Genomic DNA, 16918 nt, shown 5'->3' with positions numbered 1-16918 from the left:
GAGATCGTCTAGGAATTTTCCTTAACAAATTCATTGTTCTTTGAAGCACCAGTGATGTTGGCAATGTCCATCTTCTCCTTTACTGTTGTCTTCTGGGATGTTATATTTGTGTCCTTTCCTTTTTTAACACCGGGCCTCAAGATGATTATAGGGAAGCGTTTCATGGTGGCGTGTGCAGCCTGGATGTTTTGGCGTGTCCAACTTTGGCATGTATCGCACAAATGCCCTACCAGCTGAACCAGGTGGCCACTTTCAGAGCCATGAGTCACACTTCGTCCACAGAGCCATTGGTGACTGCTAAGATTATGATTTAGTGTCAGTACAGCCTATAGTCTGATGGGATCCTGGCCTTTGACAAGGCTTCTGGCTGCCATGGTTGAAACAAAAGTTTGTAAAGGTTTGCTGACAGAGTGGGCAAAACTGTGGTCATCGCAACCCTTATGTTTCTGTATTGACCTGAAACGTGCCAAGAAGGGTTGGTGGAGGGGTGAATTACATAATATCCAGTCATGGTGCCAAATTGCTCCATTATAATAGAGGTAATAGCTTAGTGTAAAGGATATGTAGAAAAGAAAATAGTCACCACTGCGAGCCTTACGTCCAATTCAAAGCCCACTGAAGGCAGCAGATAGGTATGGGTTTTTTTGTCACTGGGTTGGCCCTGGGGGCAAAAATAGCAGCCTCCTGATGGGCAGGAGCTATATATTCTACATCCCCAGGGGCTGTTCGAGATTTTGGCAATGGGTAAAGAATTTGGGATTTCACACATTCTCTGTGTCCATACACCCACCCTTCTATAAAAATCAGATAATAGGGAATTTGCAAAGTTACTGATGGGTGTAATGCATGTGAAGTACTTTAAGAATTTCTTGGCAAGAGGGGCTCTTAAAAAGAAAGATTTTGTATTATTCCAAGTGTATGTAAGAGAAAGTGGCTCCTAGGGAGACAAGAACTTCTTGAAGACCCTTAATTAATACTATTTTGGCATCCATAGCATTTCCCCTTCCTTTTAACAATTTGATGCCAAGAATTTCTCATTCCAATAGTGTCCAATAAATCCTAGAAAATAAATTCCAGTGACCGTTGGAGGTATCTTTGGTTGCTTGATGGCTAAAGCAGCTAAAACCTTTCCGTTAGTTTTTGAAATAGCTTTTCCTTTTAAAATGTATGGGTTTAACCCCTGAAACAAAGTGGCTGAGTCTCCTCTCAGCAGCCAGAACATCTTGCACCAGCACAGAACTATGCTGTGCTGGGGGTAAAATGATGGGCGTTTCAGTGCCAGGACATGTATGAAGACCCCCATGAGATCAGATGCTACTCTGTGGCCCTTTGAATTGATCCTGCTGCCATGCACCAGCTTCAGCTTTGTAAGAGGGGTCAGTGGAGCTCAGTACATTGTGTTTGACTATAGTGAGCGTGGGTGAAGCAGATTATCTGTATGGCAGTGGCCTGCCACTTAGGCTGAATTTTTATTTACAATATACACCATCTGCAGTGGGATGGGATTCAGTGATAGTTGGGACTTATCCAGGTAATTGTGCCTAGAGCTTCAATATGATTCTTTCGGTATGTGACTGTCACCCAGAAAACGCACTCACTGTGCAGACATCCTGAATGTTTGAGATCTCCGAGATGAATGTAATTCCATTTCAGATTTATTTCACAAACTCTCTAAATCAATTTCTATGCATGTCTTCAATATGTATATAACATATATAAACATATGAAAACATAAATGACATGTATAAAGACTTCATTGAAATATTTGGATTTAATAGCACTGAAAAACAAGGTCTCCACAGAGGCACAGATTGGACCTCTTCTGACCTCACTTTCCCATAAGCCAGCAGTAATTCTCTGATGCCAGGAGACGTACATGAGCATAGCATTACTGTGAGGTGTATGAGACCTAACATAGAAACACCCTACGAAATGTGTCCCATCATTTCAGGGTGGAGAGGACTATCAGTAGTTGGTCCTGTTTCTACAGTGATTCGTTACCATGTTAATTATTTTTTTTAAAGTTATTATTTACTTTTTAAACTCCTACTACAGTTTCTTTTGAGCCTTAACACATTAAAGTGAATGAATCCTTGTTATCTCCATTAGGGAGATTAGCTTTTTAGGTGATTATGGGTTTCCTGCTGTTCTAAAGCTACTGAATGGCAAATTAGGAGCTCCTGATTTTGATTTGCAGATTGAGAGAGTGAAGATCCTATTGAGGCGAAGTACAAAAACTAGGTATTTACTGTTTATCAGGAAATGTTTAAATCACAGCAGGTTTCCCCTTAGAAAATTGAAGACAGATGTAGATCTGAATGTTTCTTGTTATTGTTTGAAAACAGGACTCTATGTTGACTGTCTCATTAACCAGATTGGAAAAATTACTTTACAATTTTCTTGGTGTTCTTTTCCTTTCCCTGACTTCAGTATTGTTCGTGTAAGTAGTTTTAGACACAAAAACGTTCCCTTTTGTGGATTGTTCTTTCAGCTTTTTGCCTGCATGTTCTGACCGTACCATGAATGTAGTATGATCAAACACAAGAAAGCAATCGTTGCTTAGTGGAAAGGTTGGACTAAGTGAACCATGGCAAGCTCAATAGTTTCCTCAGCAGTGGAGTGACCAGCTGCATTGCACTGCCTTCATGAAACCTCTTTATTAATGGCCTGTATATTGCTCTCCTCAAATATGCAGCCATATTCTTAATGAAAGAAAAAAAATTTTAAAATCACATTTTTTCTGCTATTTTTATCCTTCCCCTACTCAGATCAGTCTCAGAACAATCCTTAATACAATACTATGTTTCACGTGACTTTTTTCTTTCCTTTTGCAGGCTCTGAGCAGCAGTCTGTACAAGAGTGCATCGCCTTATGGCTCTCTTAATAACATTGTGGATGGGTTAAGCTCCCTCACTGAGCATTTCTCTGACCTATCCCTTTCTTCAGAAGCCAGAAAACCCAGCAAGAGGCCACCTCCTAACTACCTGTGCCACCTCTGCTTTAACAAGGGACACTACATCAAAGACTGCCCACAGGTAAGGAATATATAATATTCTGGAAAAATCTTCGTGAAAATTTTCACCATCCCTTGATTTAGTAACACAGAATTTGACTGAAATACTTCTTCAGAGTGAGTAGCACTGAAGAAATATCTTGACAAAGTGCCAAGCTAGCCATGTGTTCTTTTAATCTATTCTTTATCACAATGCCAATGGAAAAAATATGCTATTTCATTTGCCTAATAAGCATTACAAAAGATATTAATCTAGGCACATGAATAAATAGATTTTGGAAACTTTAAAAATGGCTACTATGTAGTTTTCTATCACAGAGACTGTGTAAAATACATTTTCAAGCAGCGCACTGTATAGTCAGTTTGACAATGGTGCTTAATAAGAATATAACAAGTTACATACGCTAAAGGAGAAGAAATTGTTACACCGAATGAGAACTTTGAATCAGTGTTGCAGTAACACAAGCTCCAAGTATTTCTGGTGCAAAATATCTTTTGTCTCATAGAAGAGGTTTGCTATACTTGGCAAGATGTGATGGTCTTGGACTCCTAGAACTTTTTTGTAGTGGCAAAGCTGGCAATATTTATTTCCTTAGAAAAGAGGTGTAAACCAGTGTGCACTAAAACCACTCACCAATCTGCAAATTTTTTTTCTGAGGCTCCAAGCCACAGTGCGCGAGATTTCTCCATCCTCTCAAGTTTCAGCTGGATGCAGTCATGTTGCTGGCTTAAGCATTCACAACTCCAACAATACTCTATGTAGAGTCCCAAGGAAATTAAAGTGCTGCCAATACTCTAGAAATACAGATGTGGACATTACCAGCATCCACTTCACTACGACTTTAACCTCCAACCCTCTTAATGTGTGACTTTCAGCAGAATTAATCTGCATAAAATTAACTACAGTTAATTTGCTGTTGAGGATGTCAGACATATATAAGCCAAAACACAGGCGGAAAAGCATCTGCCAGCTGAGCAAGGTCAGCATGAAATCAAGTCTAATGTCAGATGAGCTTTAACTGAGTGTATTACTCCTGCTGTTATGCGTAGACTAAACTGTTTTCTTCATGGACTTTAGCTGTATATCTTTCACTAATTCTAATGAAACTGTGGAATTAAAGTACATTTGCAGTCTTTGGTGTGGCACTTGAAAATACCTTCACTTCACATTATTTCAATATACGTTGAGTAAGGCAGTTTTCTTTGGGAAAAAAACTTAAATTTTCTTTGCTAGGAGATCAAAAATACTCTGGTTTGTATACTTCTGTGTTTAATGTACTTAGTTTAGCATGTTACAGCAAAATATAGAGACAGGACCATGTAATAGCATACATTACTTAACAAGGGGATTAAAACTACAGCTACTAGATATGCGGCAGAGTGAAAGAGTGCTGAACTGGGGGAGACGGCTGTGCCGTGCTGCTTAAGAAAAAAAATGAATGCAACAGGTCTCTTGACGATCAATACATGCAAGCTGCAGCTTGCACAGATGGTTCCAAGTGAACGTGTCAGTGTTGGAGCAGCAATGCATTGTTTATTTCATAGGTATTTTTACAGTTTGAGGCACTAGGGATTAAAGAACAGTTAATGAAAATTGAAGACATACCCATAGAAATCCAGGAGACACAAACAAATTAAGGGTCCTGTAGGAAGATTAATTAACTTAAATTGCACATCCTATGTAATTTTTTTTTTTAAGATTTCACTAGTAATGTCTTCAATTTCTCTGTGAACCAGGAAATGAAAAGACTTCCTACAGAGCATACTCTGTGGCTGACCTGTGAGTTAGTGAGTAATGAGTGAGGGAACACAGGATCAGGAGGCATCTGCTTGCTCACTGCACGTGGTCTTCTACAGTTACAGGCAGCCATATCATACAGCCCCTTTTGTAAACTGATCAAGTTTTAGTTGGGAAGTATTTCAGTATTTTGCCCTCGCTACTGCTGATGTGGGAAGCTGCTCCAGAACCTCAGTCCTCTCCTAATTAAAAATCTTTCTATTTCCAGGATAAGTGTAACTCACGGCCACTTTATAGTCATTTGTTCTCCTGCCAACATTGTCCTGCACTGAAATAGCTCTCTTCTCCCTCCCTGGTGTTTATCTCAGGATGTATTAATAGACTGCAATCATATCCTCTCTCAGCATTCACTCTGTAGGACTAACCGAGCCAGGTTTTCTCAGTCTCCTCACAAAAAGTGGATGGACTCTCTCTTCCCCAGTCCTTCTCATGGCTGTCCTCTTGTGCTTTTCATCTCCTTGCGCATGCATGACTACATGTACGTATGGCATCCCAGAACAGATCTCATCAGTGCCTTTTGCTGTGTGTGCACGTAGATCAAAGTTTATGTTACTTAAGGAACAGGTGATATGAAATTAGTTCTGCTTTATTTGAGATTTCTAACACAAGCGTTTTATGGTCTAGTCAGCATGTAAATGCTTTCTTGAAAAAGAGCAGACTTAAGCATTCAGAGAAACTTAAGCACTTCCGTTATGTTATCTAAATTTGAGGACAGATCTACAGGGGATGACCCTGTGTGCACGAGTTATGTTGAAAACATTGAAAACATTGTGCACAAGAAGGGAGCACCAACGGCAGGATCGGGCCTTTGTCAGAAAGACCCCATTTGTTACCACTGCTTTTGACGATAATTGATTTCTTAATTTGAACTTTATATGCCACTACTTAATAGCTTCGATTTTGATGCTTAGTTTTGCTAGTGTTGTCAAAAATGAAAGTTGTTTTGCAAATCCTACCAAAAAAAGGGCTGTAGCTATGCATTTCTAAAGTACTTAAATTTGGATAGAGAAAAGAGATAAACTAATCTGATTTGGACAAAATGCATATCAGTAAATCATACGGTATTTTTGTTTTCTTTTTATGTAACTGCCTAATAAGAAACAGATTTTGAAATGGGGTGTTTTATGGAGTTTTTCCTGCGCAACAAAGAAATTGTGTAACAACTTTGAGACTTTATATCCTCCCTTAATTCTGCTTGTTATAAACACTGTAAGGGCGTGTGTTCTTTTTCTGTTGCTGTAAAAGTTGATAGTAGACCATACTGATGAAAATACATGTATCAGTTCAGATTTATATCTTAAGTGATGATCGTATTCTAGGAGGTTAAATAATTATAAACAAAAAAGGCTAGCTTTAGTATTTGAGTACCTCAGGTATCTGCAGTTTCTCCAATATCCTGTCCAAAATTATCTGTTTGGAAATTGAAATGGGATTTAGCAAACTTCTATTATTTTAGCACATAGTTTGTGTGATCTGTAGTGATAGAAAGTGTGTTTTCTGTTTTAGAAACTACCAGAAATGAGACCAATGTTATGACTGCAATTCATCATTTCCAATTTGCCTACATTTGCAAACATTGTTTGTTGCAATTATTATGTCTATAAAAAACACAGCACTTTTTATCTGTAATGTCATCTTTATAGCATACCTGCATTTTCTCTGAACTAATTTTTGAGTTTCAGTGGCTTAGACGATAACATCTTATTTATACCTCTCTGATGTTCTTTCACATACAGAACTTTCATTGACTTGAATGAATTGAAAAATGTCTAGAAAATAAAGGTTAAAAGCAGTGCTCAAACTTATTATAGTGGTACTCTTAAATTATCATTGACAGTGCCATCAAATATACAAAATATTTCTCTTTAAATAGTAAGGAAGGTGAGGAATGAGAGTACTTTTCCTATCTGGTTTACTAGTGGTTAGTTGCATGATATATAAATAAATACGTAGATAGATTTGTCAAAACTTTGTTTACTTATTTGTGTACTCGAAGGTACTGTGCCAGCGTACATCTTACATATGCATGGTAACCATAGGTTTTCTTTCCCTTGCCAGGACAAATAATGATGAGCTCTGGGCCAGCAATAGTTAAGATATAGGATTCTTTATGACATTTATTTATCTAGCAGATTTAGAAACTCATAGAAGACCTTTTTTAAAAAGTCACATTGTCTCTTTTCACCCATTATCACTGTAGTCTATATTTTTAAATCCTACAAAATATAAACAGTGGGCTCGTTTGTACTATGCATGGCCTATACAAAATGAATCTTGCTCCTTTACAGTATAGGGATGTTACTGACATTACCACCCTTCCATGATGTCGCCACCCTACACTCAGACCTATCATATAGGTTTAATATGCAGAAAGTACAGGATAACGGGGTATGGTGTTAGATACAGTATGTATGGGCATTTGTGAATAAAACATCTAGATCAGGTTCTAAGAAGTTGCTGAGCGATTGAACCTTTGCCATGGTTCAAAATCTTCTTTGGTTAGGAAATACGTGGACACAGATCCTAGACCTCATTTATTAGAGATATCATTCCTCTTGTTAATTTAGGCAGCAATGGATTAACAGCAAAGGCAGCAACAGAGTTTGTACTTGCAGAGGTCCAAGCTCAGAGCTCCAGCAAAGCATCTCTGCATTTAAAGTTTCCAGACTGTTCTACCTTGTGTTTCTGCCAAGCACCAGTTCCATCTACTGGTCTCTCTGTCCTAACTTTATTCAAGTGCTGTCAAATCCTTTTGTGAAAATATGTGCAGGCCTAGTCACTCAAAAAATACATGGCTCCAGCCATGTTTTTCTGAGTGCTGAACAAGGAGACTGCTCTGATCCCTGTGCCAGTGCCAAGCTCTCTGAAAAAATCTTCCTGACAATTCCTGTAAATTTCTACACAGGCAAGGAACTTTCACATCATGGAGACTTGGTGGGGGAAAAAAAAAAAAAATCAAAATGGGGAAATATCATCATTCTGCAGTCAAATCCCTGGTGCACTCCAACTATTTAGTCCAGTTCCTGGGAGCTACAGAACTGTTACACAGCATGTTTCCCAATTTTACACTATACTCATAGAGGAAAATGCATGTGCGTGCTCATAGAAGTACAGACATACTACCACAGACGTATACGTAATGGGAAACAATATTAGCCTCATTTTGCACTGCATTTTTAAATCTGTGAATGAAATGTATGGCATGATCCATATTAATGAGGCCAACAGTGGGAGTCTTTCCATTGCCAACAGTGATCTTTGAAGCAGATCCTGTAAAACTAAAGTACCTTGAGAACACATATTCAAGTCAATGGGAGTAGTAGGTAATTACTGTGGCTGCTTGAGTTTGCATGGATTTGCTTTTGTGGTTTCATGCAGGATGTGGAAGAAATCAGTGTCAAGCTGAGTTTAGTTCTTTCTTCTTAGTCCATAGCTTGGTCTGCCAGATCATGCTGCCCTGAAGCTGTCCCTCCCTGTGGTCAGATATAGTGGATCTTTGGCAGTAGAGTTGGCTCAGCAGGCAGCTATTTGGCTGCAAGATTGCAGCGACTTTCATGCCTGAAACATTAATCTGATTTGTCTTGTGCCTTATGGTTGTGCAAGGATCTCAAATGTCTGCAATATTCAAGGAGTCCACAGCTGTGCTTTCTCCAGGGACCAAAGGCTGGCTAAGATGGCAATGAGGAACAAGCTGCCATCTTTACAAAGATAGAAAGATTTTATCTTTCTGGTTTTTAGCTTAGAGATCTTATCTTTTTTTTTAAAAAGCAGAACAAACACAAACCTCTTGAAATTTATTTTTCTTTTTAAGTGGAAGATGATGTTTCAGAGAGCTCTGGAATTAAAGGAGATCACAGACTTTGAAAAATCTTAAAATTCACTCTGAAAATAATATTTTTTGACAGTTGCTATGTTTTACAGTAGTCTTTTGGATAGCAGGTGATGGCTTCCAAATAAACACGTCTTTTCTCCATTGAACTGAGTGAAAAAGCAGTATTGTTATTCAGTTATAGGATGAGGGGTTAATCTCCCCAGTCTCTCAGGAATCTGAAACCCTGTATGGCTCAATTTTGCAGGTTCCACCATAGTTTTTAATCGGAGTATACTTGCTGGCATTTGATCTGGTGCTGTACGGGTCTCTCTTGTTTATGCTTCAATTCTGTTGGTTTAGAGAGTTATTACACGCCTGACAGTGGAATCCCTGATATGAATAAAGCAGTTTTTGAATCACCAAAATTAGTATTCCTCTTACAGAAGTAAAGATGAAAATATGGGACACATAATAAAAGAAAACGACAGCTAACCTCATCTCTGGTGCAGTAGCACTGATTTTAGTAAGACCAGTACTGAGAGCGAACTTGTATGCCTGTATTACAAGGAGGAAAAAGCTGTTAATCTTTGCTATATGTAATTGTTTTCAAACTGCATGTGGCACTCCAGAAAACAAATCTATATATATCCAGCCCCTTGGTTCTCTAGCTTTGAAATACATTTTGATACATTAACCCATTTTGTATGGTGTATATTTCTTCAACTAAATATATTTCTGTAAGAAATGGTAATTCTTAGGTGTTCATTCTATAAATACCTATGCATGTATTAAACTTCCACATTACGACGTACTGGAACAATTTGAAGCTCTCAAAAGTCTCGTTTATACACAACATACTACTTTCATTTATTCATATTTTTCCACTCAGAACCTGCATTAAATTATTTTAGATGATTTGGACTTGGCTAAGATTTTTTAAATTATTTTTTACCACATGCAGCCACTTTGACAAGTCCATAATATCAAATATACTACAGAATTGATTGCAGGTTTGTTTTTTTTTCTTGTATGCTTGAACTCAGCCCTGCCAAATTTCCTCAGAGTTTCTGAGATTAGCTGGATATATTTTCTCAGATAATTTCTACTTTTGTTATGAAGACTTGCAGAAATCTTGTAGTGAAAGTATGGTGGGCTGTAGTTTTGTCACATCCATTTTACCTCTGGAAATGTAAGCTGTTTAAGAGTCTGAAACATCAGAAAATACCCACTGCGCTCTGTTTTGGAAATTCTGAATAAGCTGTGCATATCATGGATTTAAACCATTTATCAGAGACGCAAGTAACTCAGCTGTATGTGAGTAAAGGGGATCCAAACAATTCTGCTTTGAGAGCAAGCTCCCAAAGTAATAGTTTTAAAACTGTGGCTGTAATATGTGGCATTTATGTCCAGTTGTTTGATAAACTGAGTGCTTGGAAAGAAGATACTGAACCCTAACATACCAGAATAAGAGCGGTTAGATAGTGAAAAAGAAAACAGAAATATCTAGTGAACTGTGTCTGTGCCCCTTTCCTGTCTAGCGTACTACTCGATATTACATTCCCAAGAGTCTGGAAGACCAGCCAAAACCAAACTCCTCCTTCAGCACCATCACTAAGCCGTTATTACAGTGGTTCAGTCTTTACTGCTGATACAAGTTCAAACTTTTTTTTTCTGTGGGAAATGCAATGTAAACAGATGTGATAAAGGCAAATACTGTAAGAGGGCATGCTTGCTTGGTCTTTGCAGCGACCTTGGAGTGGAATCTTGGGTCCTGTGTGATGGTTACCAACGGACTGTGTGACTGGTGTTGGAGGATCACCCACCACAGAATTTGATTTCATTTCATTGAGGTTTTCCAACTTATTTTTATTTACTTTTGAATCTCATTTGCATATTCACTATCTAGATAATTTCAAGCCGGTGGCCACTGGCAACAAGGTGGATATCAGGCAAAGAATACTCTTTAAATGTAAACCCTTACGGGTACCTGGCATTTAAACTGAGTAAGGTTTCAGCACTGGTAAAGCCTCATCTGGGTCCAGGTTGAGCACAGTAATTCAGGGAAGACTGGAGAGGAGAAAAATTAGTTTGGGGTCTCTGAAACATGACTTCTGTTGAAAGACTGAAGAACCAGTGTTGTTTGCTCCCACAAAAAGACACACTAATAATTTGCATATATGTAGAAAACTTTGCATGAAGGGCACAGTTTGTTTTCCAGATCCACAGCTAATGCGTTCAGAGTACTGGACTTCAACTAGGCTGCTCTTTCTAACTGTGAGGCATTGAAATAGAGTGCCTGGGAAGGCTCTTGATCATTAGAAGACTTTCAGAACAGTATAGATAAACATACATCAGTATTTTCATGGGTGATCCTGTCCAGGGACAAATGAGAGAACATCCCAAAGCATCACCCAGCCTTATGTTTCTACTGTTGTGTATCTGCGTACCAATAATACAATTCATTATCTTAAACGTGCATAATTTATATTTAAAACCCGTGCACAACAGACCAGATTCAAATCCTGTGCAAGTCACTGAGAGACTTTTATAAACTCCTTTGAAGTAGACTGAACATAGCTACTGCATTTGTCTAAATCTCAACTCTGTTTACTAACAATTTGGTATTTGCTTAGTTTGCAGTAAAACTCCTGATAAATCATAATTAAGTGCCTAGCTTGGAAATGAGTACTGCGAGCATTCCTCTTGAGAGGGAAAGTAAGGTCTGGTTTCCAGCCCTCCACCAGCTGATTTATAGATAAGGTGGAGAGAGAACCACCAGGTCAAAACCACACTAGTTTATCAATTCCTCAGTTGCACTGATAAGAAAGGAGTAATGGAAGATTAAGTGAATCATGTTTTCTCACTTCATAAAAATATTTTGGTTTAGTGTGAAATATAGGTTGTGGAATTTCCATCCATGCTTGGAAGTGTTCAAGGTCTGACCGGACAAAACCCTAGGAAACCTGACCTGAACTCAGTGTTGGTCCTGCTTTGAGCAGGAGGTTGGACTTGGTGACCTCCCAACATGCCTTCCAAATTTAATGGTACTGTGATTCTATGATAATTAACTACATTTTCATGCTCTGCAATAAGATATCACTGATTGTTCTTCAAGATCTCTGTATCTCCCAGCTCTAGTGTCTACCAAAATCCTTCCTCACTGTGCTTTTAAATAAAATACTCTTGCAAAATACAATACTGCTAAAACATAAAAGTTGAAGCAAACAGGCATTTATTACAACAACAAATACAAAAAACAAAAGACCCTAAACCTTAGGAATAACACCTGTCAAAATGTCCATGCACAAACACTTCCTGTAAAAATGTAGCTTCATTTAATCTATATTTAGAAAGTCAATCAAATAACTTTTTTCCAAAAGGAATTTTCTCTAGGAAAATGTCTGTTTCAACAAGGTGTTCAGCTGAAAAAGCAGAAGAGGTTGAAGTGGACATCTGAAGTGGAAGAAACCACTTTGCAATGGTTTGAATTTGTTTTGCAAAAATTTCTTTTCCAATGTTTCATAAGCTTCATTTACCCAAATAAACATTTATATCTTGGCATTTCTGGTTTGAAATTCTGAAAATTTTCACATCTGCCAAATGTATCAATATTTCAACTCTCCTTCCCAGTTTTAACAGAAACTCATTTCCCTGTTTCTCAAAAATGAAAATGCGTTTTCTGATAATCCCCATGCCCAATTAAAGAAGGCCTACGAGGTCTGAGCAGAGGCTGGAATGGTGTCAGATAAACGGGGCACGCTCTGGCTGTTGAGGAGAAAGTGACTGTCAGGGTAGTCAACTGCCTCGTCTCTCCCTCCCTTTTCCTTTTAACTTACTGTACGGAGGAGGAAGCCAGCAAACAGATAGCAAAAGCAGTGAAGAACAAGAGCAGATCGCTAACGGCAGAGCAGCAGTTTCTGCTGGCAACAGCTAGCAGCAGCAGCTCAGCTTCTCCTTGCTTTTCTGATTGTCCTAGGACAATCTGTAGATTGTGAGGACACAAATCCAACCCACGGGGCCCCTCTCATTGTCCTGCTGTCGAGATGTACCGGTCAGTCCTGCCTTTCCCTCCTGTTATGTCACTTCCCTCAAGAAATTAAGATACTAAATGGAAATTAATCCCTCTTCCATTTCCCTGGTATAGCAGAAGTATTGGTGTTATTCTACTGTATCTGGCTTATGTCAACAAATGTAAAAGGAGCCTCATAGATTTTGATATGGTCCCTTTTATAGCTATAAAAAGGTCTACTATGAGATGTGAACAGAGTTTCTCAGGTAACTAATGCCCATCTATGCCTTGTGGAATTTTATATATCCTTCAGACTGGCTGAGCGAGTTAGATCAGCAGCAGGAGAGAAGGCAGCACTGCATGGATCAGGAACACAAGTCTTTGTGCTATACTGATGCATGGATGTCAGCCTCATGGACATCAAGCTCAGGATAAGCTTACTGTAAACTTTGTTCCTTAACATTTTATATTTTACACTAGAAATTATCTGTCATGTTACTGATAGAAGACTGTTATTTAAGGAGACATTTCCCAGGTTTGTAGAAGCTTGTTTTTTTTCTTAAAAAACAAGCTTTTTCTTCCAAATTTCCTTCATGGGGCAGAAAAGCTAAAATGTTTGTATAGTAATTAGAGAAAACAAAGAATAAGCCTTTCATTTCAGAGCCCGGTCAGTGCCAAATTATTAGCTAAGGCAATAAAGCTCATAGGCAGGCACTTAAGTTGAAACATTTGGGGATTTTAGCAGCAACAGCAGACATTTTGGAAATGACATAATCTTGATTACTAGTTCATCCCCAGATTTGCGTCTGATTTTCCACAAGATACTTGCTACTCTTTGTTTCTAACTCATTTCCCGACTGCAGAAACGTGCACAGGAGTACAGCAGCACCTTTTGAGATATTTTGTATTACTGAGCCCTGTAAACAACTCCTTTTTCATTCTGCAAAGAAAGAGCACATTTCAACTAGACTTAGATGTGGTCTCAAACTGTAATTTTGGACCTGAGTTCAGAGTAACACTGAGCATTTCCCAGGTTCAAGGGTTTCATATACAAAATACTGGTTTCAAGTCCATTTCTAATTTTAACCCATGTTGCAGGTGTGCAACTATAGATAAAACTCTGCAACAGCCCAGACAAATCAATACTTCCACCTGAGCCAGCCTACCCGCACCACCCAGCAGCCAAGAACACCCAGCCCAAGTGCACGCTCAGCCCTCCCAAACACTGCCCTGTGGGTCTTACGTGGGTGAGGAAAGGAGACCCTCAGAAGGCTTCATGAAAGCAGAGATAACCTCTGAGATGGTTTTATATAGCAGTCATGTTACTCTTACTCCTAAACGCCTGATTACACAGTTGAGGAAATTAGAAGAGCAAAAAGTGGGGGAGAGAAAGGCTCCTTTCAAAGAAATGGCAAACAAAAAGGCTTTACTAGAACATCAAAGGAGATTCATCATTAAAGTAGAAAGGTGACTTTGGTTTAAATAATTTTAAAAAACAAAACATAACAGTAGTCATTCTAGACCTGCATTTTGTATTTCTTAATGCAAGTTAGAGCTCTGCTACTTAAAACAGATTTCTGTAAATTCTAGTTAAGAAAGTTTAATAGATTAGAGCTAAATAACAAAACTGCACTGCTATCTTCATCATTTTTACCAAGAATCATGAAAAATTTCTCCTGTAATGTCAGGTGTCCCCGGGCCAGATTCTCTGTACACTTTACAGGAGGGCAAACCACCACCAAAAAGGTTGCACTGGCTTTTGTGCTGCACTTGCCACTTGTCAAAGTGTTTACACAAAACATGAGAAAGTGGAGAATCAAGCCCAGGAATTTTCAGGTTTCCTTGAAAATGGTTACTTACGTAAATTTAGCGGTTCATTCCTATTCTGAGATTGTTATATGGCTGTGACAGGTGAAATACATATCCACCTGCATTTCACCTGTCACAGGCATATAACTTTCTCAGGATAGGTGATATCCATATCTCCTGAGATAGCACAGAGTGCTGTTACACGTATAAAACCAACCATACTCCGATTTTAGAGCGTGCTAGTCATTTTTGCATTAGTGATCAAAAGTTTCTATCAGTTTTCTGCTAATCTAAGCATATTACACAGTTGTATCCTATGTGATGTAATGTGAACATCAACTGTGTAGGCTGAAGCTCTGAAGAGGGGACAGAGGCCTGTTTCAATGATGTATGAAGTTTTCTTGAGGTGACTTGCAGGGGAGTGTGAAGGCCTGACTTCCACGTTCAGCTTTTCTTTAGTATCTGTAATCACTCTGCCCTCTCAGCTTTTCACCATTTTGTAATTTTGCTTGATTCCTTATCCTAGACCCATCTGACCTTCTAAAACATGACCAAAAGCTTCTTGTCAATCCCTCTTCCTCTGTGTGACCCAGTCACAAATGATACTTTGACTTTCCTCATCTCCACTTAGTGCCCTTAGAAGACAGGGATCTCTGACTAGATAGCATGGCACTCGTGGTCTGAGAGCCAGAGGTCCTTGTGCGCTGGGGAGGGAGAGGAAGGGTAAGGTGAAGCTGTAAAGATGGATGTTGTATGCCTGCAACCGTCAACCTTAGCAAATAAATGAGATCTAACAGTCATGCAGAGGTTGTTAGCATAGCACCACGTACAGGACTGACAGATGGTTACTGCTTGTATTACTACTTCTGTTGTTCAGTAATGAAAGCTATGGTAATTAATAACAGTCTGACTTTTAGGCCACTGCTAACACTCCTGTTAAATTTTAAAAAAATTGTCTCTCTTGCTGGTATCATTTACAGCAGTCTCCTGAGCAGCAAGTCTTAACTGTCATTTTATGGTTGGTTTGTGATAAATTATTTCCTTGCATACTATACTGAATCTATTTAAATAGAAGACAGGAGACACTTACTATAAACCTGAAAAGTGGTCGTAGTAATGTGAAACTATTGGAAAGGCTTTTTTTTTTTTTAAATAATGTTGACATATATAAGTAAATAATACAATGTTCTCTTCTATAGCTGCATGAGGCACAATATATCCAATATTAGCGTAACTGGGTACAGCTAATAAGGGCTGTACTGTTTATGCTGAGCTCACAACGTGACTCACATTTTGTGTTTGTTTGCAAAGTTGGAGAGGAGAACGGGGCATTTTTTTTTAGTATTAACATAATTTTAACTCTCATCTGCTTTCTTCTGAGCTCCCATTCCTGATTCAGCACGCATGAGTCTGCTAATGAAATCCAGATGTCAGACGAAAAAACAATAAGCTCTCCCACCCATCTGGTGGATCAGGTTTCTCAGAGATTGGAAAAAAAAGAATCAGGAAAGATTCCTAGAATGTCTGAAACTTTAGATTTCAGTGTGTTTTCAGAGAGCAGAGGGCAGCAGGGGGATGGTTTGGAGGTAAAATTGATAGCAAGTCAAGATTCTTGGTGGAAAAGTGAGACGAAATTGAGTTGTTATGTTATCAGTTACTTTGAGCCCTAAACAGACCTAGTATATCCCAAATTCAGTGCTGCTACTGAAAAGTTATACTGAGCATCACAAACACCAGTTCTGAGTCAGAAATAAAAAAAGTGATGTGATATAAATTATTAAGTTGTTTTATTTCTTAGCTTTGCTGTTTCAGGGTCCCAACCCCTCCAGAGTCTCAATGAACCTGGGAGGAAAAATTATAACATCAGCCCCCAGTTTACTTTGGAGGATTATTTGCAGAATCTCACAGCTGTGACTCTGGGCTTCCTCTCTTTCAACCCTCACCTTAAGCCTAACCCTAGTCCTAGGTTGAGCTGTACACAAGGTGCCCAAGCCCTTTCCAAGACTTGTCCTCAGGGAGCAAGTTTTTCATAGCCCTCAGCTTCTTTGGCAGCCTCTTTCTAGCCCAAATCCGACTGTAGCTTTAGGCTTTCTCCTTCTCTCGACCCTAACCCTGACCATAAACCTAAGCTTCAGACAGAGCAGTCCAGTCCTTCCTACAACTGAAGCTTTGCATTTTTTCTTTCTCTCTACTATTTTTTGTTTCTGGAACGTATCATAATCCTTGAAATTTATTACACCTTAGGCCTGAGAAGAAGGGGTCTGAAATTTCTGTACCAAAAGACTTGGGCCGAGTAGCCAATCGGAAAAAGAAATTTTTTTTATTTTTAGAGGAAATACTTAACAAAAATCAATTTTACTCAAGCTTTTAATGTGACTAATTCAAAGGAATATTCTCAGTAATTCTGACAAGTGAATAATTGAAATAAAAGTAGTGTCTTCTGTACTTCCAATAACATAAGGATGCATCAGGGTTTGC

At 38.7% G+C, this 16918-nt stretch overlaps 1 protein-coding gene across 1 annotated transcript in view; it reads left to right on the top strand.

Annotated features, from left to right (window-relative positions):
• ZCCHC24 (zinc finger CCHC-type containing 24) overlaps nucleotides 1-16918 on the top strand; it is a 116617-nt gene that overhangs the window by 15278 nt on the left and 84421 nt on the right. Inside the window, exon 2 of the mRNA XM_050898813.1 lies at nucleotides 2835-3035. Coding sequence (XP_050754770.1) covers nucleotides 2835-3035 — 201 coding nt within the window. The remainder of the gene's footprint in view (nucleotides 1-2834; nucleotides 3036-16918) is intronic.

Source organism: Gymnogyps californianus, chromosome 6, assembly GCF_018139145.2.
Source record: "Gymnogyps californianus isolate 813 chromosome 6, ASM1813914v2, whole genome shotgun sequence".
Taxonomy (NCBI): domain Eukaryota; kingdom Metazoa; phylum Chordata; class Aves; order Accipitriformes; family Cathartidae; genus Gymnogyps; species Gymnogyps californianus.
The sequence above is the reverse complement of the archived record's forward strand: the minus strand, read 5'-3'. Positions and strand labels throughout refer to the sequence as shown.